The sequence below is a fragment of the Micromesistius poutassou genome, assembly GCF_964030765.1.
Source record: "Micromesistius poutassou genome assembly, chromosome: 9".
In the NCBI taxonomy this organism is placed as follows: Eukaryota; Metazoa; Chordata; class Actinopteri; order Gadiformes; family Gadidae; genus Micromesistius; species Micromesistius poutassou.
Window position 1 is genome coordinate 16305284 of NC_140279.1, and position 26450 is coordinate 16331733.

General features: G+C 45.0%; 2 protein-coding genes across 3 annotated transcripts; one reads left to right on the forward strand and one right to left on the reverse strand.

Annotated features, from left to right (window-relative positions):
• The first annotated feature begins 5620 nt into the window (after window positions 1-5620).
• Window positions 5621-14166, forward strand: ube3a (ubiquitin protein ligase E3A). Of its 2 annotated transcripts, none has more exons than XM_084473090.1 (11): window positions 5621-5867; window positions 6281-6328; window positions 6778-7073; window positions 7987-9245; window positions 9523-9667; window positions 10005-10210; window positions 10724-10888; window positions 11192-11347; window positions 11452-11525; window positions 11871-12014; window positions 12653-14166. In XM_084473090.1, coding segments are annotated over exons 2-11 (2568 nt in total). In that variant the 5' UTR covers window positions 5621-5867; window positions 6281-6326; the 3' UTR covers window positions 12774-14166. The 2 variants fall into 2 exon arrangements, with proteins under 2 accessions (XP_084329216.1, XP_084329217.1); XM_084473091.1 differs by having other exon boundaries at window positions 6286-6328.
• Window positions 14167-14885: 719 nt separating this feature from the next.
• Window positions 14886-19965, reverse strand: cnga3a (cyclic nucleotide gated channel subunit alpha 3a; the record flags this gene model as incomplete). The annotated part of the gene is made up of 6 exons (XM_084472527.1): window positions 14886-16282; window positions 16403-16509; window positions 16601-16702; window positions 18302-18475; window positions 18879-18962; window positions 19865-19965. 6 exons carry the CDS (start codon window positions 19963-19965, stop codon window positions 14886-14888), a joined length of 1965 nt encoding a protein of 654 aa, XP_084328653.1.
• Window positions 19966-26450: the final 6485 nt, after the last annotated feature.

Consider the following 26450-nt stretch of genomic DNA (forward strand, 5'->3'; position numbering starts at 1 on the left):
GAGACATTTTGTACCTGAAACCTGACTTCATAAAACGAGATGCTTTACCAGAAAAAAAAAAAAATACTTATCTTTTTTTTTTTAGCAAATGAGGTTTCCATTCCGTGTAAAAGAAAAACTCTAAAAAATACGAATGAGGGCCAAAACCAAGTGCTGCAACTATTTGAAACTATGAGTTCATGTGAGCTCACAGTGTAAGCCTATTAAAAGCAGACTGTGTGTGTGGTCGTGATAAATGCTTGGTGACACCGGGGCCTACAGTATTTGTATCCGCAGCGAAAGTTCCCCATCTCGTTTCGTTATTCTTGGTAGTAACTTCCCCCTGCTCTGTTATGCTTTCCCTAAACCGCTTCATTCCCCGGAGAATCGAGTCTCTGTCTGGAGAGGAGATCCATACTCTCACAGCTCCCTCTCCTATAGAAGCGGAGTTCCTTAAAGATGTCTGCGGCGCCAGGGAGATGGATTGTCGGTGTGCTGTAGTGTTGCAGAGGTTTGTCTTCTCCCGCTGAGCTCTTTGTCAGGATAACGCTGTTATGAATGTTTCTGTTGCTGGGCTTGCATACTCGCCTGACCAACGCTGAAGTCGGGCCTGTGTGCTGCCGTACCATCCAACCACGGGTGGATGGCACGGCAGCACACAGCGGATTAAGTGTTTTGTTGGCAAACGTTGAGACAAAAGTGAGGAAAGACTCATTACTTGGCCGTCGCTGTTGTGCCGAAACCATCGTGATCTGTTCACTTTGCTGGTTACACCTTCTCTTGCTGACTGTATTCAACACGCCCAGAAAGTCCCTCAAATGTCAGAAAGCAAGAAGCCACACAAATTGTTTGACCAAGGACCTTCTGTATGATGAAGGCAATTTCCACCCTCCTCCTTCTCCTCCTGCAACCAGGCACCAGCCACCGCTTGACCCGCGTCTGCAACAGAATAAATATACAACTATACAGCGCGCAGCATGGAAAGGGGGATTGATTTCGGCCATATCTGTCCAATTCATCTTCGGGGACGATGTGTAAAAACATGAGTAATGCTCCTGGGGTTTGCGGGCTGAAGATCAATTATCCTAAATCCTTCCCAAGTTCCCCTCTCCTCTTTCAATGGCTTGATGACTTCCTATGATTACCTGCAGACCAGGCGCGTGCTACCATACCGGTGCTGCTCCCGGATAATGGCAAGTCATTTGCATTTTGTCATACAAATGCCTCGTCGACTGGAGTCGTTAAAACCGGGGTGACCCCCATCGTTCTGAAAGGCTGAAACCAAGGTATTTTCAATTTCCTGAGATGTCTCGTAAATAAAACCCGGTTCGATGCCGCTGTCGGAGGGCTGGCGCGTGTGACATGTTTATGTGTTTTTTAACTCGCCGGCTGCCTCTCCTCCGAACTTCTGAAATCACTCTGATGGCTGTAGGCATGACATCACGTTTTATGTCTAATAAACACGCGCTGACATCGTGTGCACGAGCCAAACCCCTTCACTAGGGGTAGACCCAATGGGCCCTTAACATTCCCCATGCTTTACCTTTCCATGTGCTACCCACCATGAATTACCATGCATTACCCAACATGTCTTCCCCAACATGCATTACCCCTCCATGCATCACCCAATAGCATTACCCCCCCCTAATGCGTTATCCAACATGAACTACCCCCTATGCATTACCCAACATGCGTTACCCCTCCATGCCTTACCCAACATGCCTTACCCCCCCATGCCTCCCCCCCGTGCCTTACCCAACATGCCTTACCCCCCCTCCCCTCCCCGTGTTGCCCAACATGCCGTAACCCCCCCCCCCCCCCCCCCCCCCCCTTCCTCCAGGTCATTAGCCTGGAAATCCAGACCCACATCTAGAAAGCTGCTCTCGCGAGAACTCTGGATTTCCAGGGCACCAGGTCAAATCAACAGGTATCTTAAACGCTAGGCCGTCGTCACAGACACGCTTAATCAGCGAAAAAAACTAAACCAGGCCAATTCACCCGGGTGGGGGGGTCTTGAGTTGGCCTAAATGAGGGGCATTCGATGATGAGAACCGTAATGACTCAGGTACTTTGCGGAAGTGTTTCCTCACCCCAATCACAGTAGTTTGCAGTTATCCGGTGATTGCGCCGGTAAATCACTGTCATCGCTGTGGCCCGCCCCCCATCCTCCGACGGCTGCTTCAAGGGACTTCTTCAGAGGGCCACCAGCACCGATCTCAAGTAACGATTATTCACGTTAATTCACCCTGAATGATTTAAACACAGGTTAAACGGAGGCGTCTTTTAAAAGAAGGTCGATGAAACCGTGTGGGATGCAAACTTCAGCTTTCCCTTGACCTTGTAGGCCACGTTCTTAAAACCACGGGCCCCACCAAGGTTAACCCTCGCCTGATAAACATTGTATATAGCCTACCTGAAGGAAACTAGGGGTGCTGCACTATAGGTTTATGACATGTGAGTCATGTTAATGTGGAATTCACGACGTTCTCTGTGCCCAGTGACCCAAAGGTCAAAACTACCCCCAATATAACTGAGCTAATCACCAGCATATTATTTTTTTCACAGGGTTTTGTTCAGATGTCCACCGCACATGAATCACGAGCATAACCGGTAAGGATGGGTTACCTGGGTACAATTTTGTTCCGTTGAAGATTTCTCTGCTTGATGCTTGGCCTTATAAATATTTCCCAACAACAAAAATCAAAAATTTTTGGTTTATGGTTGTGATTTATTTTCTGTTGAATACTGCCCTCTTGGCCGAGTCATCAAACGGAATTTTGGCAAGTGTTCGGGCAAATTGGCCGTTCGTTTTTCCGTAGTTACAAAGTTTGTTACAAATCTATGAAGACAACCTGCAGTCCAGTATTGTAGCCTACAATCTGCTGCGGTTCCTCTGTGGGTTTACAGCGACCCCTAGTGGCTCATATGGAACTGTATCTGGCTTCTTAATCATTCATCTTGGTTATAGTCTTATATCAATAACGGAGATATCATGTTTATATATACAATTAAAAATTATATATATATGTTTATTTTTTTCGTGTATGTAGTCTTTGTACCTTTAGTATTTCCTTACTTATCTAAGTTACTTGATTATCCATTAATGTATACATTCCAAGTTCAACCCTATAATGACAATGAATGATTAATGAATCACACATGCGAGTGTCAACCTACATGTATGAGGGATAGATCAACCAGTTGGTACAGTCCACTATGAAGCCTGATCTATGCTTCTTGTATATCCCCTACACCACCACACATCCAGCTATGTATAGGTGCTACACACTGATAGAGGATAAGGTGGGATATACCCCAAAATAACAATTGCCATGTAAAGCAATTTGAGTTCCATTGAAAAGCATTACATAAATACACTGAATAATTCATATTATCATCTGCGTGGATGCTCCTCCCCCTTGTGATGTCACAAATGGGTTGATTGTGTAACGGCTAATCAACATGCCTGGTGATAAAATAAGGGACCCTTTAACTGGAGTTCTTCCTCCTACAGAAGTTACTATCTTCCTCCTACAGAAGTTAAACATAAAGCTTGGCACAGAACTCTCTGGAAAAGAGACACTGGCAGAGTAACCATCTCTCCCTCTGGGGTACCAGCATAGCTATCTGCATGGATCTACATAATTTAACAGAACATCCTATTTCAGAACCAGGTCTCGCAGATTTGTCGATGTGCTGCACTGTGTGGTGGGTAGCGGGGGTGATTTATAGGTTATGAATATGATTTAAAGGCCTTGAATGTGATTGCTCTGTCTTTTGGCCCCGGCAGCTGCGACCGGTGTCTCTCTGCATTAAATATTCCTTGGCTGTCTTGTCATCGGCTGGCTGGGGATTTGAATGGAGTTGATGTATGTAGAATATTTTTATTATCGCTGTTTATCATTGAGCTTGTAGGAAAATCGGTGCATCTTATTTACACGTTCAACAGATTCATCATGTTCGAAAATAACCAGAGTTACTCATCAGGGAAATGGGAAAAGTGTAAATATTCCACAAATAGTATCTCCTGTGCTGCTGTGCCCTTGGGCAGGGTATCGACAAGGTTCTGCACACACACACACACACACACACACACACACACACACACACACACACGACTAACGTAGACTAACCTTGCTTATCTGATTCTTATGTCTGCTCTGCACGCATAGGAATGAGTTTTTCAACTAATAGGAATACTAGGAATTAACTTAATTAATTAATAACTAGACTGCAGTGCTATAACTAAGAGTTTTTGTAACTACTCATACTTTTTAATGCTCAAATTTTGATAGAAAATCTCAATCTAAATCTAGATGGGATATTCTAATAATGACACCATCATGAAGCCACGCTCTTTTCTAAGCCGTGTGTACACCAGCGGTGGAACCTTCAGCCCCGGCCTGCCGCCTCACCACCACCAGCGCGTGGTGTGGACTTTCGAGGCCTCCACACGCATGCCTACAGCGCACACGTAAAGCGCTGTTGCTTCTGTTCCACTCCAATGTTAGTCAAGGTGCGCTTCCACAACGCAGGCGGGACTGAACCACATTGCGGAGGGCAGCGTGCTTCTTCTGGTGTGGGGTCTGTTTATCCCACCTCCGCCTGGCGGTTTTTTTTTTACACTATTTTGTTCAGCTGATCAATTTAAATGGACCAGATGAGTGGGTCCGCATGAGTGAATTTCCCCGGTGCGTGAGGAGAAGGATGCAGGGAAGTTCCGCTTTCGTGTGCGCTTGAACGTTGGAGGCTGTGTGTAGAGGCCGTGTGTAGAGGCCGTAACGATGCTGGGTCATGTCGTTCAGGGTGAGGGCGGCAGAAGGCAGACTTAACGACCCCATTCCACTGTCTACACAACCACCCCCTCCACCCTTCCAGCAACCCTCTGTCGTGACTGGAGGGACAGATGAGGTCAGAGGTCAAGACCATAGACCAACAGGGCAACACTTTTTTTTTATGGGCTAGTTGATGACACAGCACAACCATGCATGTCTATGAGCACAGTGCACTGTGGTGTAACCTGATATACTCACATCCTCATACATATTTACACGCTTCCTGTTTATGGTTTACTGTCTAGTCATTTACCAGACACCTTCATCCAAAATAACTTTCAGTTCGTCTTCAGAATTAATCAGATGTGTGTTAGGAATGTCAAGGATTCCTACAGGCAGAGCATGGGAAATGGGTTAAACACAAAAGTCGCTAGGTAGACTAATCGGCCCGAAAGTTTCCCAATGATACAGTAAGGATACATTGTTTATATCATGTTATTTATTATTTTATTGGCATTTTCTTCGAAACATTTACTTTTTCAATTTTAAAATATTATATATTTATATTTAAAATATAAATATATAAAATTATATTTTAAGAAGACGTGTCATTGTTTATAAACGAAGATTAAAAAAAAGACAACGGATCACTGCAATTCACAGAATCGAAATGAAAAAATATGTCAAGTTTATTTGTATATACGCATTGGAGTCGGACTACTTCACAATATATTATCATGTGTAGAGTGGCGTGTTTTGGTGCGGGGAGGGGAGGCGGCGGAGGAAGGGGGAGGACGTGGGGAATGGGTGGGAGTCGGTATTCTGACAGCCCCGCGGTGCATGCTGGGATACCTCGCTATGTTTACAGTGAGGCGTTGGAAATTATTTCATCTGCAACAATGTTTCACATGTTCTTGTAACATTTAACCTACCGTTTTCTTGTCGGCTAGACTCGCAGTAAACACATCGAGCTCATCTAGCAGAAAATAAAAGATCATTTATTGTGATCGATGATCCGTCGGCGACCGCTGGCAGTCAGAAGACGTGATTTTGCACAGTCACAGAGCAGTACGGCCAGCTAGGGGACGACCCCTGATACACTTGTGATAATCGGTGAGTATCGTGTGATGATTTGAGTGATTCTATGAATCGCGTCTGTACCTGATGGTGTTCTGTGGTTGGTTCTAACAGGGTAGACCACCGTGGAGGTACTAGGGGTATGGTGGTCTGTTGACATGTCAGCTGCCCCCCCTGCTCGAGTTGCAACATCACTTGTTATTGTGGATTGAGTACGGACAGTGTGTGGATTTAATACATCTGCGGATTACACGGAAACGTTGCTTTCGTTATCTAGGACCAATTGAGTAGAGTAGCATACTGTGCATGCCATTTTCACGATGTCGTGCTTTCACTTTAACTCGCGACTCTAAGCAATCGTGAGAAGAGTTGTATGGCCGACGAATACGATTCCCTGTGCTTCTAAGTGGACCCTATGAATTCATCTTTTCGTTGGGTCTTTCTTTCAGGACAGTTTCCAGTAAGACAACATCAGGAGTGTCTTATCCCAGTTCAATGTAAGTCCAAATTACTCTACGTCGTTATGTTTGTTTTGGTCCTCTATATGGAAATACATTATTGTAAATTCGCACACAATTATCCACAAATGATGACAACAAACATGTAATAACATATACAAGACTATAGACTATTGTACGGCATTCAAATGCTTTATTTAAAGGATTACAACTGGCTAGAAGTCTACAGGTTAGGCAGTGGATGTTGGGGGTCATACCCAGAACCTTTCAACACCCAGCGACTACACATTCCTACCCTTTCGGCGGAAGGCAGTAGGCTATGTCAATAGATCTACAGATGCGATAAATGGAAGTTAACCTTATCCTTTCCTTATTCATTTACATGTGTGGCAGGGGTTTCCCATTAAACTTAACTCCTTGTAATAACCCCACTAGTATAATAATCCAACAAGTGATCTTTCTGATTGTGCGTCCGCACCGCATTACAGGAAGAAGGCGACGGCGAAGCATCTGATCGAGCGATACTTTCGCCAGCTGACGGACGGCTGTGGAAATGAGGACTGCACTAACGAGTTCTGCGCCTCCTGCCAACACTTCCGGCCCGTCGACAAGAACTCGGCGGCCGTCAAGGCCCTGGAACTGTACAAGGTCAACGCCAAACTCTGCGGCCCGCAGAAGAAGGACCTGGACCCGGACCAGCCCGAGAGCAGCACCAACGGGTTCCGGCCGGAGTTCAACCGGATGACGAGCGAAGACCTGTTCCCCACCAAGGAAGCCTTTTCAGGTGCGGAGAGATTCCGGTTATTCCAAGATTCCGAGATTCCTTTTATTAAGGTGTTCACAGTATATATTCAGAGTATCTGTCGATACCTGTTCAATTCTAGGGTTTGGGTATTATTATTATCACGCCGGATTGGAAATGCTTATATATCCGCAGTGGACTTGTTATAATTATAATTTACCTTTCTCCAAAGAGACTGACATTGACCTCAGATACATGGCATTCAGGAGCAGGTAGGGGTTGACAGTTAGGGCATCTTGCCCGAGGATGCCTATAGCAGGCAGGTTGTGGAAATTGTGGGATTGAATCCATGACCTTTCAGCTGTCCGACTGTTTTCGTCATTTCGACATTTCTATTTAATGTGACACTGTGATTACACTAATGCTTGTGATGGTTTCTAGCATGATACTGGCCACTAACAATATTGACTGACCACAATACAGATACAACCTTCTAGTAATAATATAAGTATCCTCAAAGAACCCCTGCTGTTGTGAATTAAAACACTAGAGCATCTTAACCCATCACTTCCTGATCCTTCCTTTGGTTGTTTTCACACACTCTCTTTTACCTCAAAACACTCACACTGTATCACAGAAGCTTGAGTGTTGTTTCACTCTTTTAAAGTGATCTCCACAAAAGTGTTTACTTTACTCTCTATAACAAGTGGTGTTAAGAAGCTGTACTTCCCCTTAGTGGGCGGTGCAGCCTATACATAAACCGGGCCGTTGACCTGACAGCTGGCCTAATTATGATATGCTAACTTAGTTATTCTATCTAAGTTTAAGGCAAGCCAGTGTTGCTATTGATGTCGTTATAGTCTATTTTGAGTACCTCTATGGGTTCTCCTCTTTGTCTGGTGATGGATGCCTTATTTGGTCTAACCCAACCCTGTGGTTCTCTGTGTCCGTACAGACGTGTACTTCCTCACAGAGGACAGTGTGAGCGTGATCCTGGGCTTCTGCGAGGAGGAAGGAGACTACTCTGCCTTGATACGCGTCATCGGCCGGGTCTTCAGCAGTGCCGAGGCTCTCACGCAGAGCTTCAGGAAGACCCCAATCTGCTCTGCTTCTGCTGGCGGCGCCTCCGGTGGTGCTGGGGTGGATGCTGAAACCGAGGGAGAGACGACAGCGCCCCCGGTGGACGACACCGGCGGGGCTGCTGCTGCTGCTGCTGCTGCCGCCGCATCTCCAGCTTCTGCAGAGGAACCCGCTTCCTCGTCTCTGGTGGGCTCCGGCTCCGACGACGACCTGACGCTGGACGTGGAGGGGGTGCGGCGCGTGTACGACCGGCTCCAGGCCCACGAGCAGATCGAGGCGTCACTGGTCAACGCGCTCGTCTACCTGTGCCCCAACCTGGAGCTGGACCTGGAGTACCTGGACATGTACCACACCAACCGGGACTACCTGAACATCTTTGTGCTGGTGATGGAGAACACCAACCTGCACAGCCCCGAGTACCTGGAGACGGCGCTGCCGCTCTTCTGCCGGGCGGTGTGCAAGCTGCCGGCGGAGGCCCACGCCCGGCTCACGCGGGCGTGGGCGCGCTCGGGCGCCGCCCGCATCCGCCGCCTGATGGAGACCTTCCAGCAGCTCATCACCTTCACCATCGTCAGCAACGAGTATGACGCGGAGACGCTGGTGAACGACGACGAGACGGTGGTGGCGGCCACCAAGTGTCTGAAGCTGGTGTTCTACGCCAGCATCCTGAGCGGCGACCTCGACGTGGGCCACAACGAGGAGGACGACGACGACTCGGACTCGGACTCGGACGAGATCACCCTGCAGGAGCTGCTGGGCGAGGAGCGGCTGTACCGCCGGGGCCCCCGGGTGGACCCGCTGGAGCGCGAGCTGGGCGTGCGGACGGTGGACGCGCGGCGGCCGGCCGTGCCCTTCGAGGACTTTGTCAATGAGTCGGTCAACGAGGTGGTGGAGATGGACAAGGACTTCACCTTCTACAAGGTGGACGCCGACAGCAAGTTCTCCTTCCAGAGCTGCCCGTTCATCCTCAACGCCGTCACCAAGAGCCAGGGCCTGTACTACGACAACCGGATCCGCATGTACAGCGAGCGCCGCATCACCGCCCTCTACAGCATGGCGCAGGGGCAGCAGCCCAACCCCTACCTCAAGCTGAAAGTGCGCCGGGAACACATTATCGACGACGCCCTCGTGAGGGTAGGTAGTTTCTGATGTCTCAGAACGAAAGGCCTGGCAACTTTTGCCTTTTATAACGCAGTGGTTACCCACCTTGGGGTACGAGGTTCCCTCCACAGTTCCGTCTCAAGAGATTGCCTGATCATTTGATGCACAGGCAAACCTTCTAGTGTGGACCGTACATTGACTGGGACACTGATGTTGTTTTTGAGACGTCAAATTGGGTCATGGTCCGTAAAGGGAGGGAAACCCTGTCCAATATTTTTTAATTTCTTTCTCTGCTGTCTTTACTTTTCAGTTGGAGATGATTTCTATGGAGAACCCGTCGGACCTGAAGAAGCAGCTGTTTGTGGAGTTTGAGGGCGAGCAAGGAGTGGACGAAGGAGGCGTCTCCAAGGAGTTCTTTCAGTTGGTCTTGGAGGAAATCTTCAACCCTGACATCGGTATGACATGATCTCCCAGTTTTACAAGTGTCTTTTTGTTCCATCTCTGGGACCATTGTTTTTGCAAAATGGGTCATTTTACTTAGTGGTGACAGTGTTTGGCTCCCAGCTGAATGGTTTGGGGTTCGAAACCCACTGTCCGCATTCTACCAGTAGGCATCCTTGCATGGCGCCCCTAACCCCTATCAGCTCCTGTTGCCACATGACTTATACTTAGACTTAGACTTATATAATGAATCACTATAAATCACTCAAAGCATCATCTAAATGACTTAATAGTTCTATTTTTATAGTTTCATCATATTCATTGTTGTTTTTTTTGTTATTTCCCAAACAGGAATGTTCACATATGACCAGGAGACACGGTCGTTTTGGTTTAATTCGTCTTCGTTGGAGAACGAAGCCCAGTACAGCCTCATTGGCATCGTGCTGGGCCTCGCCATCTACAACAACTGCATCCTGGACGTCCATTTCCCCATGGTGGTCTACAGGAAGCTCATGGGGAAGAAGGGTACCTTCCCAGACCTGGAAGATTCCCACCCAGTTCAGTAACATTCCCATAAGTTAATCAACAGTCTGAGTTCAGTTATGTATCAGTCAATATCGGTCTTGGTTATAAGCTGCGATAAGATTGGATGTCGAGATACTGTTTTACCTTATTTAGAAATGTGACACTCCAGTTCTTATCCTTTGACGCACATTTAATTGTATTGTTTCTAAACATATATGTGAACTGCTGATCCTGGCTATACTGAATGTGCCATGTTATATCTGTAGGCTGTATTGGTTACAGCTTCCTAGGTTATAGTCAGTTGAAGGTTTTATTGAATTGGCTTACTTCCTCTGTATTTGATTAGTTAGCCAAGTTATAGGTGTATTCATGAGGCTACTGTGTCTAAATTATTAAACCTAAAGTTTAAAACGTCCCTTGAGTAACCGTGAAAAAGTACACATCAGAGTATTAGTGCTGTTGGATGTGTCACTGGTGGGTAAGTTACAACGTGTTACCTCCTATTAATAGCTCTTATACTGTATGTGATACGGCTCCTATTGCAGGTCCTCTACCAGAGTCTGAAGCAACTACTGGATTATTCTGGAAATGTGGAGGAGGACATAGTGACCAGCTTCCAGATCTCCGGAACCGACCTGTTTGGAAACCCGATCACCCACGACCTGAAGGAGCAAGGCGAGGGTATCCCCGTCACCAACCACAACAAACAGGTACACGAAAGTCTAGTGCAGGTACATGTCCTAACAAGGGGGCAGGATCATCTAGGACATTTGGTTAGGGTGTTCAAATCCACGCCAATAGGGTTATGGGTTTGACGCCCAATGACCACAGCCTACCGGTAGTGCATCCTTGAGCAAGATGATTCCGAACCCCTACCCACTCCTTAATAACATGTATCTGAGCAAAGACGGCGACTGCAAGTCACTCTGGATGAACAAGAGTTCTGACCAAAGGATCTACGCTTAGACAAATAATAAGCTTGGTCTATAATGTTTTACTTCTTTCATTTGCAGGAGTTTGTGGACATGTACACAGATTACATCCTGAACAAGAGCGTGGAGAGACAATTCAAGGCCTTTAAGAAAGGTTTCCTCATGGTCACCAACGAATCTCCACTCAAGTATTTATTCAGACCGGAGGAGGTGGAGCTGCTCATCTGTGGAAGCAGGGTGCGAACTCTCCCGTCACGTCCTAGTTGTTATGTGTCTAGCTTTTACATTTGATCATTGTAAAAAAAAAAAATGTGTATTGTAATTTATGTATTTTAAAACAGAATCTGGACTTTAAAGCACTTGAAGAAACGACCGACTACGACGGTGGTTATAGTAAAGACTGTCAAGTTATAAAGTAAGTCATCTTTTTCATAGAATTTTCCCTAGCTCTGTACCATGTGACATATCTCCATACCATGTAAGTTTGCCCGGTACCATTTAACAGACCTCCTTATAATATTTTATAGCTTAATGCATTATAATGTAGCTTGGCTCTACGCCATCCAGTTCACCGTGTAACGCGGCTACGTAACATAAAGCCTATGTAACAGTCAATTTAGATTTAGTGTTGTTATCATACTTGAAATAACTGCTTTTAAGATGATGTTATTATATGTTATTATGTTACGTTAACTACAACGTTAACCATTGTTCCAAAACCGTTGAGCTGGTTAAAGTTGTGGTTGTTCTGCGCGCACAGGGACTTCTGGGAGACGATCCACTCCTTCGGAGAGGACCAGAAGAGGCAGTTCCTCCAGTTCACCACTGGGTCCGACCGGGCGCCCGTTGGTGGTCTCGGAAAATTAAAAATGATAATCGCCAAGAACGGTTCTGACACCGATCGGTAAAGTACCCTGTTAATGTATTTTTTTTTTTTTAACCCACGTGGCAGGAAGAAAAATCTTTATTTACCACACTAGCATCAAACTTGCTATGTGAACTTGTTATAATTGACAATATTTAGCATGGTGACGCTTATGGCGTGTTTGAGATGCGTCGTACACCAGCCGCACGAGTTGCACTTGTGACGTCATTTCCTGGCTTGTAGCGCTTATAGCGTTCTGTTTGTCTTTGTGAGTCATCGGCTACTTATTGTTAGCTATGTAAGCCTCTTTAGCAAACCAGCTTGAAAACAAACACACAACTTTACATTGAATTGCACGCACAGCAAGACCGTGCAATGCATAAATTGGTGACCGGATTAAAGCAGCAATGTAATCAAGTGTGTAAGAGCATTTGAAATCGACATTAAAACGACCAGCATGGTACAAATACAAAGAAATTACCATCTCATTATGGGCGCAGCCGTCTTTGTTTGTCGAGTTGTACCGGACTCTCAGAATCCCGAGTGGGATGGGTTAAAAGGGGGCGTGCCTCGGTGGAATGTCGCAACTCGGGCTGTTGGTGTACGGCGCGTCTCGAACACACCGTTAGTATGCAACGGTGACGTCTTTGGCCTCACTTTCCCGCTCTTTCTTTCAGCCTGCCGACGTCGCACACCTGCTTCAATGCGCTGCTGCTTCCGGAATATTCCTCCAAGGAAAAACTCAAAGAGAGACTTCTCAAAGCTATCACTTACGCCAAAGGATTTGGAATGCTGTGAAAATGGATCGATGACGAAGTAGTGTATCAAAAAGAAACAATTTCTCTTTTTTTTTTAAACCTTTTTTCAGTAACTTTTCTGCTTTTGCGGTGCCTCTTGAGTTTTCTCAGAGATGCTTGGTTGATGTGCTCCTGGAGATTTCTCCGACCGACGGTAACGACCATATATGGCACGGTGACGGAACCGCAGCCACGACATATATGGTCGGCCCTCTTAACGGTACTGACCGTACATGGCGTGGCTACGGTTACGCCGGTCGCGTGGGCAGCTTTTTAGGCCCGTGACCTTGTACACGTAGAAACGCACTGAACAGAACTGGCATTAACGTTGAACCTGCTGAAGAACCCCACTTCTTCTTCCCCATGCTCCACTCCCATTCACTCAAGTGTCTCATCGCCGCGGAATGTAATGCATTTTATTTCATTATTTTCAGTATTTAAGAGTTGAAACTCCCGTACGCTTTTGTTGTGTTTACTGTAGGTAGTAGCATGTATAGAACTTTATAGTGAAACTGTGAAAGTGCACTTATACACAGTGTACTCCAACTGTTTGTTTTTTTTAAATTGAAGTGGATTTGGTTTGGTTTGTTATTTAATAACCAGCACTATTTGCCAAAACACAAAACTGGCGAACATGGTGCTGATTGTAATCATTGTGATGATTTTTGATTATTGAGTTCTGATGATGTTTTAATTGTGTATAACCCCCTTGTTCCATTCTCAATTTGCAAACTTTAGAAACTGAAGAAAGTAGTCGTGGATGAGGGTGAAAAATCTTAAACGGAGCCATTTTTTAACGCTTTCAAACATAGTTTTTAATCCAAGTCTTGAAGTGGATGTGCTGTGTTGACAGCATAATACTAGTTCCCTCAGCCCCGGTCAGGGAGGGTCTGTTTGACTGTGAATCATTCTTATGAAAGACCTTCTTGAACACATCCCCTGAAGCACAGCACTAGTGTACCAGCTCAAGTGTATTCATTCACCTGTTAGTCGCTTTGGAGTAAACCTACCACTAAACGATTTACTGGGAAATTACTAATTCATTTCCTGAAGGCAGTAGAGGTACTTATGGTATGGAAGGTGCTGAAAGTCGGGTTGTTTTTGGTGGTTCAAAACCCACATGCCTACGTTTGACAGGAATTTGGTTTGATTTTGTCTAAACAGTCTCTCAGGTGAAAAACAATTATGCAACGCGATTGTTACTCTTGTGTTCACAAAGTATTATTATAAATACGATACAAATAAAAAATCGTATTGAACGGTGGTTTGTTATAATCAATTGTTGTATGAAAGTCAAAATATTGTAGATAGATAATGAAGATGAATGGAAACAACTAGAATCCTATTTTAGTTTGGAAGAGGTTTTCCTCAGAGACAAATAAAACAAAGAATCACATTTATTATGTTTAATGACTTATTTTCAATGTCATGGACATACCTAAATTAGAATAGTTATTGGTTTCACATTCAATTGTTCAGTGGTATTTACAGTTAGGATTAAAATCAAACAGAGGTTTTCAGTTTCCCTGTTTGTACACACTGAGTACAGAGTACTACCCAACGTATCTGGGAGTACATAATGAAACCACCACATACAGGGTTCCAACCGACCACCCCATCACCCTTCATGTTCACCTCTGCTACCTTAGTGTTCAGCCTTTGTAGCACTATTCTTTCAAAGTCCTACTTATCTCCTTGTAGGCCAACACTGAGGGTCTGAAATATATTCTGCGTAATACTGAGGCTGGGGATAGAAAATTATTAGGAATAATAATGATTAACATTGCAGTATTATACAATTTCTCTATTGCTTCCATTTGATCCATGGACAGAATGGCTTAATAACGTTTAAGAAATCTTGAATAAAAACAGTTAAACATGTCAGCCATGTCTTACACCAAAATAATATATGCATTGCATACATGATCCCAGTTTTGACACTCATAATGGAGAACAAAAAGTAATGATAATAAATAATAATAATATACAATGATGTGTAAACAGAACTGCTATAAAGTCTTTCTGTCATGTTCTTCCTGTAGGGTTCCATGGTGGGTGGTGCTGAAGTTTCGGGCGTTTGATTGACCTTTCAGACTTCTACAAAGGTCCATTACTACTGGACCTTTTTGTCCTTGTCCGCCACCACCTCCAGCAGGTCTTGCGGCTTAACGGATTTCACTTTGGTCTCCATTTCGGTCACCCGCTGCTTCATCTTGGCCTGGGTGGAGGTGAACTCGGCCAGGATCTTGGCAAACTTGGTCTGCATGAGGTCCAGGTTAACCTCCAGCTTGTCCACCTTCTCCTCCAGGTCTTTGGGATCTGCGCCGGCGTTGGCCACGGCCTCGTCGATCAGGTTGTCCTTCATCAGGATATCTTTGCCCTTCTCCTCCAGGGCCTTCTTGGCGTCCGGGTACTCGGTCAGGGCCTCCATCAGGTCGTCCTTGGACAGGGCGAAGAGATCCGAGTAGCCCACGCTGCGGATGTTGGCGGTTCTCCTGTTCCCGGCCTTACTGCCCTTGATGCCCAAAATACTGATCTCCCCAAAGTACGCGCCGTCGCTCAGCACCACGAACTGTGTGACCCCGTCGTCCGCCACCACGGCCAGCTTGCCCTCCTTGATGATGTACATCTCCCTGCCGATGTCGCCCTTCTTACAGATGTAGTCCCCGGGGCTGAACACCTGCGGCTGCAGTTTCAGCACCAGCTCGATCAGGAGACCCGCCTCGCAGCCCTGGAAAATGCGCACCTTCTTCAGCGTGTCCAAGTGGACGTTGATGGCGATCTCGGCCTTGAGCTTGTCCGGGAGGTTCTTCAGCACCTCCTTCTCGTCGCACGTCTTCTTCTCCGTCCACAGGTAGTCGAACCACTTGATCACCCTGGCCTCCAGGTCCTTGGAGACCTTGCGGAACTGCATGTACTGCTTGATGGAGTCGATCTTGGCCTGGAAGTCGGCTCGCGTCGCGTTCATGTTGGAGATCATGGAGCCGACGTTTCCCACGATACTGGCGAAGATCAGCACGCCCGTGAGGAAGTCGGCGATGACAAAGAGGTACTCCACGTCCCGGACCGGCGGCGGTGTCTCTCCGATGGTGGTGAGGGTCAGCGTGGACCAGTACAGGCAGTAGATGTACTTCCTGGCCAGGCGGCCGTACTCGGGGTGGCTGATGTTGGGGTACACCCAGGTGTCCGTGCCAAAGCCGATGGTCTTGGAGATGGCGTAGAAGCCGCACGCGTTCCAGTGGATGATGACCAGGATCTGGAGCACGAGGTTGCTGATGCGGAACATGTTGGGGAAGCTCGTCCGGGTCTCCGTGCGCTCAAAGAACTCCAAAAGTCGGGGCATTTTGCACAGGCGGTTCAGCCGAAACTCTGGATTGTTGAAGCCCAGCCGTAAAAACAGAAGGTCAGTTGGTATCATGGAGATCATGTCGTATTTGAACTGGGACGTCGTTTTGTATTTATCCCTCAGTTTCTTGGAGTCTTTCACGAGAAGGCCTTGTTCCAGGTAACCTGTTGGAGAAACAAGGGATTAACAAAGAGCCTGGTACAAATGGCCAGATTTAGTCCTCAACCCGATTAATTTGTTCATCAATGAATGACGGGGATAAGTTTTCCTTTTCAAGAACGTACCTGTTCTCGATCTCACAAACGAGTCTGTGTAGTAGATGAAGTCTGACGTGTAGTCGAGGAATACCCAGAGCGTTGTGTAGGTATCCTGGAGTTCATTGAAACAGGCTCTGGAATACAAAGGAAGTAAACGTACACAGGTGAAGGTCTGAATTGTGTTATCAAGCGGGTGAGAGGTTAGTGGAGTGGAAGGGGGATTACCTTGTGATGAGCATCATGAGGTTGTAGAACACAGGGCAAGCGATGACCGTGAGCCAGTGGTAGTATTTGTCTGTGGCTGGATCCATGATCCAGATCTCTTTCCTGAGAACAAAAAGGGTTGTTAGGAGGTTTGAAACAAGATGTTATTCAAAGTCTAGTTGTTGTCGTTGCGTGCCATTCAAAGTTGTCCTTGTTATTTTTAAGTGTACCCAACAGACATGTATAGGTGTCGTTTTTGGTTACAGAAACACAGGAGAAGGGTTTGAAATCGCACTGGGACCCCTAGTGGTGACCGGTACTTACGGCGGCTCCTCTTTCTTTTTCTCGTCCTTTTTAGCATCCTTCTTCTCATCCTTCTTCTCGTCTTTCTTCTCATCCTTCTTCTCATCTTTCTTCTCATCCTTCTCGTCTTTCTTCTCATCTTTCTTGTCTTCCTCTTTTTTCTCGTCTTTCTTGATTTCCTCTTTCTTGCTATAGTTCACAGATTTGATTTTAATGTGTGGCTTTTAGCAGTTGAAAGAACAGAAGGGGTTGGAGTTGGGAGTGAAGAGGAAGTCTGGTCTAAAAGCACGACACCAGTTGCTAGATCTCACTTCAGCAGATGTTCTTTACTGTTTGTCTATTGCACAGTTCTTTGGTCCTTCGATCGGAAGAGATCTGCTGCTGGCAATTTTCTGCCAGCAGGTGGCAGTATGTTACAAACGTGTTCCAAAAAGAACACGTTTTCCTTTTTCTCATTGCCACTACCGAGGACAAGTTGGAAATGTCATTTAATTAAAGGAGCATATTTCAAAGAAATGTCTCATCTAATATGTAAATATTGACACAATCAGCATAATTAACATCCACTTTGTGATAGGGAGTTCACAACAAGCACACAACCAAAGTATCTGCTTGTTGGGTAGAGTGTAGTTTCTGATACTAGGGAGAAAAGGGTCACATTTAGGGTTTATCAGTAAGGGTTATTTATCTAACCGCTACTATAACTATACAACCTAAAGACAGACTCTAGTCTAATTGATGCTAAGAACTATTTCAAAGGGTTTTGTATATAGAACCACGAGTTTCTATGGGGAATATAGGGAATTTGTTTAAAACGTGCGAGTGCACACTTACTCATCTGTATTGTTGCAGTTATTCATATTGTAAGCAGCCAGTGGCCACTTACTAAGAAAACACAAACCAACACATTTGATCATAAAGCTACTCTGTATGATTCAACCACTATAACCACTAACCACATGCTTATTAACGACACTGATCATTCTGACGGGCTGAGGGTATTTAGGGCTGGCTTTAAGATGAACTGTTCACTGGTGAAACTCCCATACCCACAGAAGTGGTGGTCAGAATACACACTCAATGCACGTTTACAATATTTTCATTTTTCTTCAAATCCATTTGATTTAGTTAATTTGATGCACACCCTTTTAATTTGTTAATTATTATTATTTTGCTGTTTCTACATTCAACAACTTTCTGAACTATACAAGCAAGGCTATTGCTAGTAGAGATATTACGTTAAGTTGAAATTAAGATCAGGATAACATGACCACATTTCATTTTGCATTTGATTTAGATTTTCCTGTTTTCATGTAACCCAGTTTTCCTTGATGATATTAAAAAAGGCATCATACAAAGAGGTGCTATGATGCGTTCCGTTCGTCGACAGAGGTTCTCTGGACGTGTGGAGGGCCTCACCTCCTTTTGCGCAGGCTGTCCTGGAGGCCCAGGGCCTGGGCATTGCTCTCTCTAGTGGGGATGTCCTGCAGCTCGGGGCCCCTGAAGCGCTCCAGGAAGGAGTCTGGTCGCTCCTCCTCCACCTGCATCCTGTGGGACACCCACGACCGCAGCAGGAACAGGAAGTGAGACACCCTGGAGAGTCAGTGAGGGGTAAGGGGGAGGGGGGAGGGGGATCGAGAGAGGAGGGAGAGGAGGAGGAGGAGAGAGGGAGGGAAGAGGACACGGTAATAACTGTCTAGTGGTTTCTGGGATTGGGCTACATGGTCACATGGTCTAGTCCGGGTATCTAAGACAACAGTGTCTCAAACCCTACGGGGTATGATGACTGTAGTCTAGCAACCATCTCCAACACAACAAGGTCAACAGGGTCACATGTTGTCGAGTCTGGCGATGGTTGGCATGGCAACAGGGTCACGTGACATTGGTTTGTCAGGCCTAGCACCGGTTTATATAACTACAGTGTTTCCATGACTACACAATCACACTTTGTCTAGTCTAGCGAGGGTCTCCATGACTACAAGGTCACATGAAGTACCTGGCCATGGCGCCGACGCCGCTAAAGTCTCGGTGGGTGGTCGGTCCAGACGCCTCGGAACCGTCCTCACAGAGAGAGGGAGCCCTGGTGGCGGGGGGGGGGGGGGGGGGGGGAGGAGAGAGAGAGACCATAGGGTTGAATGACATGACAGGCCACGTGACATTCTGGGACATCCACATGGTAGGTTATGGCAAAAACAGGAATGAGTCCATTCTATCAGTCCCTCTGCAGGGTCTCCAACACGCTGGAGATCACAGGGGTCCAGCAGGCTTAGGACTACGAGCTCAGGGTGGAGTCGGATCAGGAGAGGAGAGCCCTGGGTCAGGCAGTGCGAACAGCGTCAACAGCGAGTGACAGGGAACCATCACTGATGATGTCAAAAAACATGCCTGTTGGCCGCATAGTGGTCTGTAAGCAGTCGGACACCAACCGCCTGTAAGCAACCTGGAAGCAGTCTGACACCAACCTCCTGGTAGCATTCTGTTAGCAGTCTGATACCAACCTCCTGGTAGCATTCTGTTAGCAGTCTGATACCAACCTCCTGGTAGCATTCTGTTAGCAGTCTGATACCAACCTCCTGGTAGCATTCTGTTAGCAGTCTGATACCAACCTCCTGGTAGCATTCTGTTAGCAGTCTGATACCAACCTCCTGGTAGCATTCTGTTAGCAGTCTGATACCAACCTCCTGGTAGCATTCTGTTAGCAGTCTGATACCAACCTCCTGGTAGCATTCTGACACCATCCTTCTGTTAGCAATCTGTCAGCAATATGTAATTAGCCTGTTTAAATCATTAGCTCTTAGCATCCTGTAATTAGTTACTACACTAGATGTTGATTCAGGATTGACTGTTGGGGATCGTTTGATATCTATCAACCATTGGATATTGATTGTGGATTGATTGCTCGATCATTGGGTATTGGTGGCAGACTATGGCTGGTGATCTTTTAGATTTTCTGTCAAATTCAAACGACGATGTATATCCAACCTGCTGTCGCCGTTTTCGACGACTGTGAGGTCATCATCTGTCGCACGGTTGGACAGCCGTAGCCTCGTAGCATAGGATTGGTCCGTACAGATCTTCGCCATGCTTCCCGCTCCAGCGTGGCTGGCCGGCTGTGGCAAAGAAACACAAGTGAGTCAAAGGTGACGGTTGGAAAATTGAGGAGCGCAAACATCCCCTTGTATCAAATGTAGCACAAGGTTGTTGTTATGGTACAAATATTGGATGCAATATCTTCTTTATGTGTGCTGTGTCTTTCTCTATAGTGTTTTACATTTTGTTTGCTGGGACTTGACATGAAAAGCTTATCTAGATGTCCTCATTTGTTCCTCATTGCAAAGGTCAATTCAATCGTACAGCATCAAACATATCAAGGGCCATACTATAAGTTGTTCGACGTTGTACGATGGCCCAAATGGCAGCCTATCGCCTGTAACTAAACGACCTCTGACGAAGTTTAAGATGGGATCGAACAATATATACTGTATAACAATTTCAAGAAAGTGAATGTAACATAGTACAATAGGTTTGTAGAACCTCAGTGAAACAGAGCAGAGGATTGGTTACATGCACAAAGTGAACGCCAGTATCCCTGTACACCGTCAAAGCGTGGGCCCTCCATACAGCGAGTGATTATGTCCTTAAGCAAACAGGATCAGAGGCCGGACAGAGTGAAAGCTCAGGAGCCGGTAAAAATAACTGAGAGGAGAGATGGCCAGTGAGGTCCAGTGTGGTCCGTGGGGTATACACAGCTCTTTAAGTCCATTAGCCCCTCTTAAAGCCCACCGACCACTGAGTACTTTTAATACAATATGACTACATGTCTCCTCGAAGACCAAGACCGATGGCTCAGTGTGTGGAGATGTGTGTTTTTAAAAGACGCACTAAAAATACCAAATGTGAAGGAAAGGTCGAGCACGTTAGGAGTGAATTTGTCATTGAAATTTAGAGTGACTCGTAGCAGTAAGATTCTGGGTTGGAACCCCAAAATCTGCCATCAGTAGGCATCTTTGATCGAGACGCCCCCTAATCCAAACCTTCTCCTTAGTGACGTGGATCTAAAATGTACTGAGTAACTTAAAAATAAATAAAGGCGATATAGTAGGCGATAAAACCGCCTACTGAATAATAAATATGCATAGTGAATAGTACTACAGAGAAGCAGTATCAGATGTGTTCTTGCAATCTTTGTGGATTTCACATCACATCAGGAAAACTTGGAGAATCTGAGGAACATGAAAAAAAGGAAACTATACAACAGTAAGAAGCAATGAAATGTGTTTTAGGTCAATCCGGACTGTTGTACAAAGATCTGCTGGTTGTTTGGCTCTCAGGTGGTTGTGTTGCTGTGTACCCGTGGCGTTGACCCGTGTAGATTAGTGCTAATACCCGGGAGTTAAATTAAATTGTGTACCAGGAGGTCCAGGGAAAAAAGCCTTACAGCTTTCTGAAAACCTTAAGTTGTGCATTTAGGGTGAAGAGAATCAACTGAAATTGAAACCTCTGGTCCAGTGAAATGAATAATCACATTTAATATTAATCAACTAGAAGTATGTTATCATTATCATAAAATTAAGTGAATTCAGGTGTTGCTTTGTGATTTTTCTGTAAGTGGATGTCAGAATCGCCGAAGAGACCTTCATGTTTATCAGTCCAACAACCCTGTTGGTTCTCTGACCTTGCTCCCTGTCTTACATAAACAGTGAATTATATGAATGTATACAATTGGTATACATTCACATAACTGTTGCACAATACATACATTTGCTATATTACAATAAATGAAAGTAGCTGTTAAATATCCTGTTTCTCTAACTATTCATTAATGTGTGTGTTTATATCCAGATGGATTGAAGCATTGTTCACTTGAATGACGTTCTATTAAAGTCTAAATGGGAGTATAGGTGACTTCTATCTTTAAAGGCTTATTTTTTGGGCTTGTTCTACCTGTGCCTGTAATTATTTAATTTTTTTTAACTATGGCGAAGTAGACCTATGTTAGGCCTAATTGTTGGTCTTTCAAGCATTGTTGACGTCAAATGATTGTTGAACTTTACTTTCAACAACTCTATATGATCACCATGCAGCTCTCATTCTATATCGTGATTGAAATGTGATTAAATGTATTCTTCAGCTGATTTAAGTCGTCTATAGAGTGCTGATCCTGTGAGGACATTGCCCTAACACCGACAAATGAGCAGCAACAAGCTTCACCAGAGTTAGTCCTTAAATCAGATTTTTTCCATTAAATTAAATTCCTGTTCAAGAACATCATCATAAACATAAAACAAGCCAAAAAAATACCGAACCCACCTGTAACAAATATCCTTACACCGATCTAGACAAGTATTTCTGGCAGGTAGTTCCTCCTAGCAGGCCGTTGTAGGACTCCATGTCAGAAATGTTTGTAATCCTCTTTTTTGGGTATCTGAAAAATGTCGATCGTTTTTATTTTTTATTGTTTCCAACTATAAGCGCGTTTCTCTGGTCAGCAGACATTCAGCACTGGAAGTCCTGGACAGCTCTGCTCCAATAGGGAGGAGCCCAAGCAAGCACTTAGGACCACTTTAGGCTGAGAGAGGGTCCTGAATTATAGCGTTATCCCGGTCTAGCGTAATACAATTTCCGGTCTCTTACTTACTAGTAGATGTGACGCCAGTTAACAGTTCCCTGGGACCGGGCGAGAAAAGTTAGAACACGACAAGAAGAACAACAACAATGTGAATGAGAATAAATCTGGAGCTTTTGCGAAATATTTTACAAAACAATATTCGAAACGAATACGGATATTCTTCAGATATTTTTTATCAGAAGTCCCGCCCTCTCTCTCGGATCTCGACGCTAAACCCATAAAAGTCCCGCCCTCTCTTTAGCCACTCACTCATTAATATCATGCATGGGAATTGCATGATTCATTTCGCATGGTGCGTCCGTTAAGAAAAGCACCCGTATGTTTCATAGCTTTCGAGTTTCACAATACCTCGTCATAGTCAATCAAATTATTAAGGGGTCAAAGATCTGTCTAATCGACACTGAAATTATCTAAATACTCCTACTCAAATGTCCAGGACCTCTTTTTCTTATAGATCGAAATTGTAAAAGCCGCAACAATTCAACACATTGTTTAAATAAAATTCCTTCTTGGTTCAAAGTCCTTCTAATATCAGGCTAGTTTTAACCAAAGTGAAAAAATACTAACATCTCAAAACTTTATTTGTAGGCCTACATAAAAAAATAAAAAAATTCCCGAAAATAATCATAATAAACACAGAGCCAACCAGCCCTATAATTTAGCCGCTGAGAACTTGATGAGCAAGCAATTCGAGTGATTAGGGGAGAATGTGGAGAATCAGCGTTTGGAGCTGCGCACCCTTGATCTAAATGTCTCTCTCAGCTCGCCTCTCCCACCCTCCCATGCACCACCAGCGCCCCGGCCTCCCGGAGCTAAGGAGAATCCAGTGAGCCACGGTCTGCTATCGCTAATCCCAGCTTAGACCTGAGCTCTGCTCACCTAATGAGCCCCACCTAATGCTCCCGCTGGGGGTGGTGACATAAAGCAAGAACCAATGTGACCACTCGCCTCGTCTTCTTCCTCTTCTTCTCCTCCTCATTGTTATTCCCTCTTTACTGCTTCTCTCCTATCCGATGGTCATGTAGCAGACGCTTGTATCCGAAGTGACTTGATGGTCCTACAGTGGATTCAGGAGCAGCCAGGGTTGGGCTGTGGGCATCTTTGCAAGGGATTCCTTGAGATTAAGCTGTGAACGTTGGGGATCGAACCCAGAACTTTTGAACAGAGAGTTTAACACCTTAACAACTGCTATGCTGTCTTTAGTCTACCTATAGCCATCCTTGAGCAAGATAACCTACCTACCTTTTCATGACATCTACGTGAAGTCACTATGATGCTTTGTCTAAAAATGTCAAATGCTAAATATTTGCTTAATTGTAAATAGAGACAGAAAGATTATACACTACAGGTTCAACGAGCTAGACAATTGTTTTAAGGGGCCTAAAACCATAGCCTGCTGGTTTGTAGTCTATTAGTCTGGTTATAAGTTGATAGGCCTACAAGTTGTGCCAAAAGTGTGTTGTGTTGTTTTTTATCACATATGCGGACGTTGTGTGTAACAACCTGAAGCGGGACGTCTGTGTAGCTTAGGTTGTTGTGTCCAGCAGCAAGGGGATTCCACAATCCACAATAAAGACTTGGAGACAGAAATAGGAGTCGCTCAGGATTTGGTTTAGACATCCATGTTAAGATAGGCTACTGGCTAGTGAGAAGGTGCTTATGCTGTGATAGTCTAGTGATCTGTAGAGAACACAAAAAGAACAACACACAACAAGCATCTATATCTGTATATCTGATATTCAGTTGTTTTGCTCTTGGCCATTTATGCTGATGCAAAGGTCATTGAACAATTAATAACCGTTACTTTTCAACTCTTTGACTTCAGTAACTTTTGCCATACAAGCATACATCCATTAGGCTACTTGGACGTTTAAGGCCTCAGTCCTTGTTAGTGTCGGTCGCTAATTGCACGTCAACATGAGGCGTTGCCACGGTAACGCTAAATGTCCAGCTACAGCCTCTCTCTAACCACTCACTCTCTCTTTTCCAAGCTCCTCCAGTCCAGCAGGCACGTGGCCAGGTGGTGGCTGCAGATCAGATCCAGTGAAAAGCCTCTTAAATGCATTGGGGCAGAAGATGAACGGTCGACCTAATCACTGCATTCTCTCTAAACCCTGGCCTTCCCAGGATACACGGCGGCACTGGCCTCCATCTTGATGTGAGCGGTTCCAACATTTGTCATTTTTAACATTACCTCGGTTTTGGTCTGATGAGTTGATCCGGTCCTAATCAAATCAAATTGTATAATCTGATTTGATGATGGGTAATTGCCGTTGCGTGGGCACTAACTCTGTTGCTAATTAGGTTGAATGTTATACGCCACTAACTTGGATTTGGTGTTGGTATAGCTTAAATTAGGCCATTATCATTAAGTGTATGATGATAAACTTGGAATAAACGATTATTTTCTTGATGAAATTAACATTACAAACAAGTAACCCTACTTTTAAAAGACAAATGGGGGAAATAAGGATGTTGTCGACGATTACGACAGATAAAGAGGTGAGCAGACGTGTTCTTGAGAGGGCAGCCAATTCCGTGTGGAGTGGCCCTGGCAGCACGCGCCCTCTCTCCAGATGCGTTCCGCTCGCTCGTCAGAACGACGGCGGGAACATTCTGGCCACGAGCCTCTCTTGACATTGGCGTACTCCAATCAGCGGCGTCCGTAGCCCTAGAATCACATGGCGTTGCTGTGGTAACCCCGAGAGTCTCTCTCTCTCTCTCTCTCTCTCTCTCTCTCTCTCTCTCTCTCTCTCTCTCTCTCTCTCTCTCTCTCTCTCTCTCTCTCTCTCTCTCTCTCTCTCTCTCTCTCTCTCTCTCTCTCTCTCTCTCTCTCTCTGCCTATGAATGACACCTGTGATGTGAAGTCACTATGATGCTTTGCATAAAAAATATCTGCTAAATGTCTGCTTAATCGTAAATAGAGACAGAAAGATTATACACTACAGCTTGAATGAGCAAAACACTTGTTTTAAGGCTCCTAAAACAATAGATTCTGGTGTGTAGTCTATTAGTCTGGTTATACGTTCAACAGGTACAAGTTGTGCTGAAATATGATGTTGTTTCTCTCTAAAAGGCTCTGCTGGTAACCAACCAGTATGTTCTGGGAAGGTTTCTGTGTAGAGATTTAACCTAGTCCAGTGCCAATATCTCAAATTCTCCATCTACTCAACCGTTTCTAAAGCATTGTGTTCAACATTATTTATGGACAGGTTTCTGTAGAGATTTAACCTAGTCCAGTGCCAATATCTCTAATTCTCCATCTACTCAACCGTTTCTAAAGCATTGTGTTCAACATTATTCATGGACAGGTTTCTGTAGAGATTTAACCTAGTCCAGTGCCAATATCTCTAATTCTCCATCTACTCAACCGTTTCTAAAGCAGTGTGTTCAACATTATTTATAGACAGGTTATAGGGCATAGCACAGACAACAGAGGGGTATCTAGGATTTGTTGTGCCGTTATAATTTTTTTTTGACCGGTATGGATGTAGGCCTGAGCCAGATTCGTCTTCAAAAGGGCAGATTTTAGTCGTAACATTAGGATTTGTATGCACAGATTTTCTTTAGTAGACCAGGATTTTCTATCAGATAGGCCTACGTGTAGGCTATTGCCCTTCCAATTTATGTGACATCCCCTGCCAAATCTTGCCATTTACCACCCCCTCCTCCGTTCGGATGATTATTGTTAATTTAGTGATCTAGCGATAGCTTTAATGATGATTAAAATAGATAAAAGATTTAACGATAAGTAACTTGACTGTTTAAAAAGCACTTACAGGTTCATTAATGAATAACTGAAACACAAAGACAAAGATTATAAATCCACGTTTTTAACTAGGGACACTAACCCTAACCCTTCCTCAACAACATTTCTTTTGTGTTTTACATTTTAATGTTTATAATCAATGACTGCATCACCCAGGCCTCATGTCAACC

Bases quoted from the DNA above. Each gene is read 5' to 3' on its own strand.
- ube3a (XM_084473090.1), top strand. The intron at 9,668-10,004 runs GTATGACATGAT...TTTCCCAAACAG, and splicing joins AATCTTCAACCCTGACATCG to GAATGTTCACATATGACCAG. The intron at 11,526-11,870 runs GTAAGTCATCTT...CTGCGCGCACAG, and splicing joins AAAGACTGTCAAGTTATAAA to GGACTTCTGGGAGACGATCC.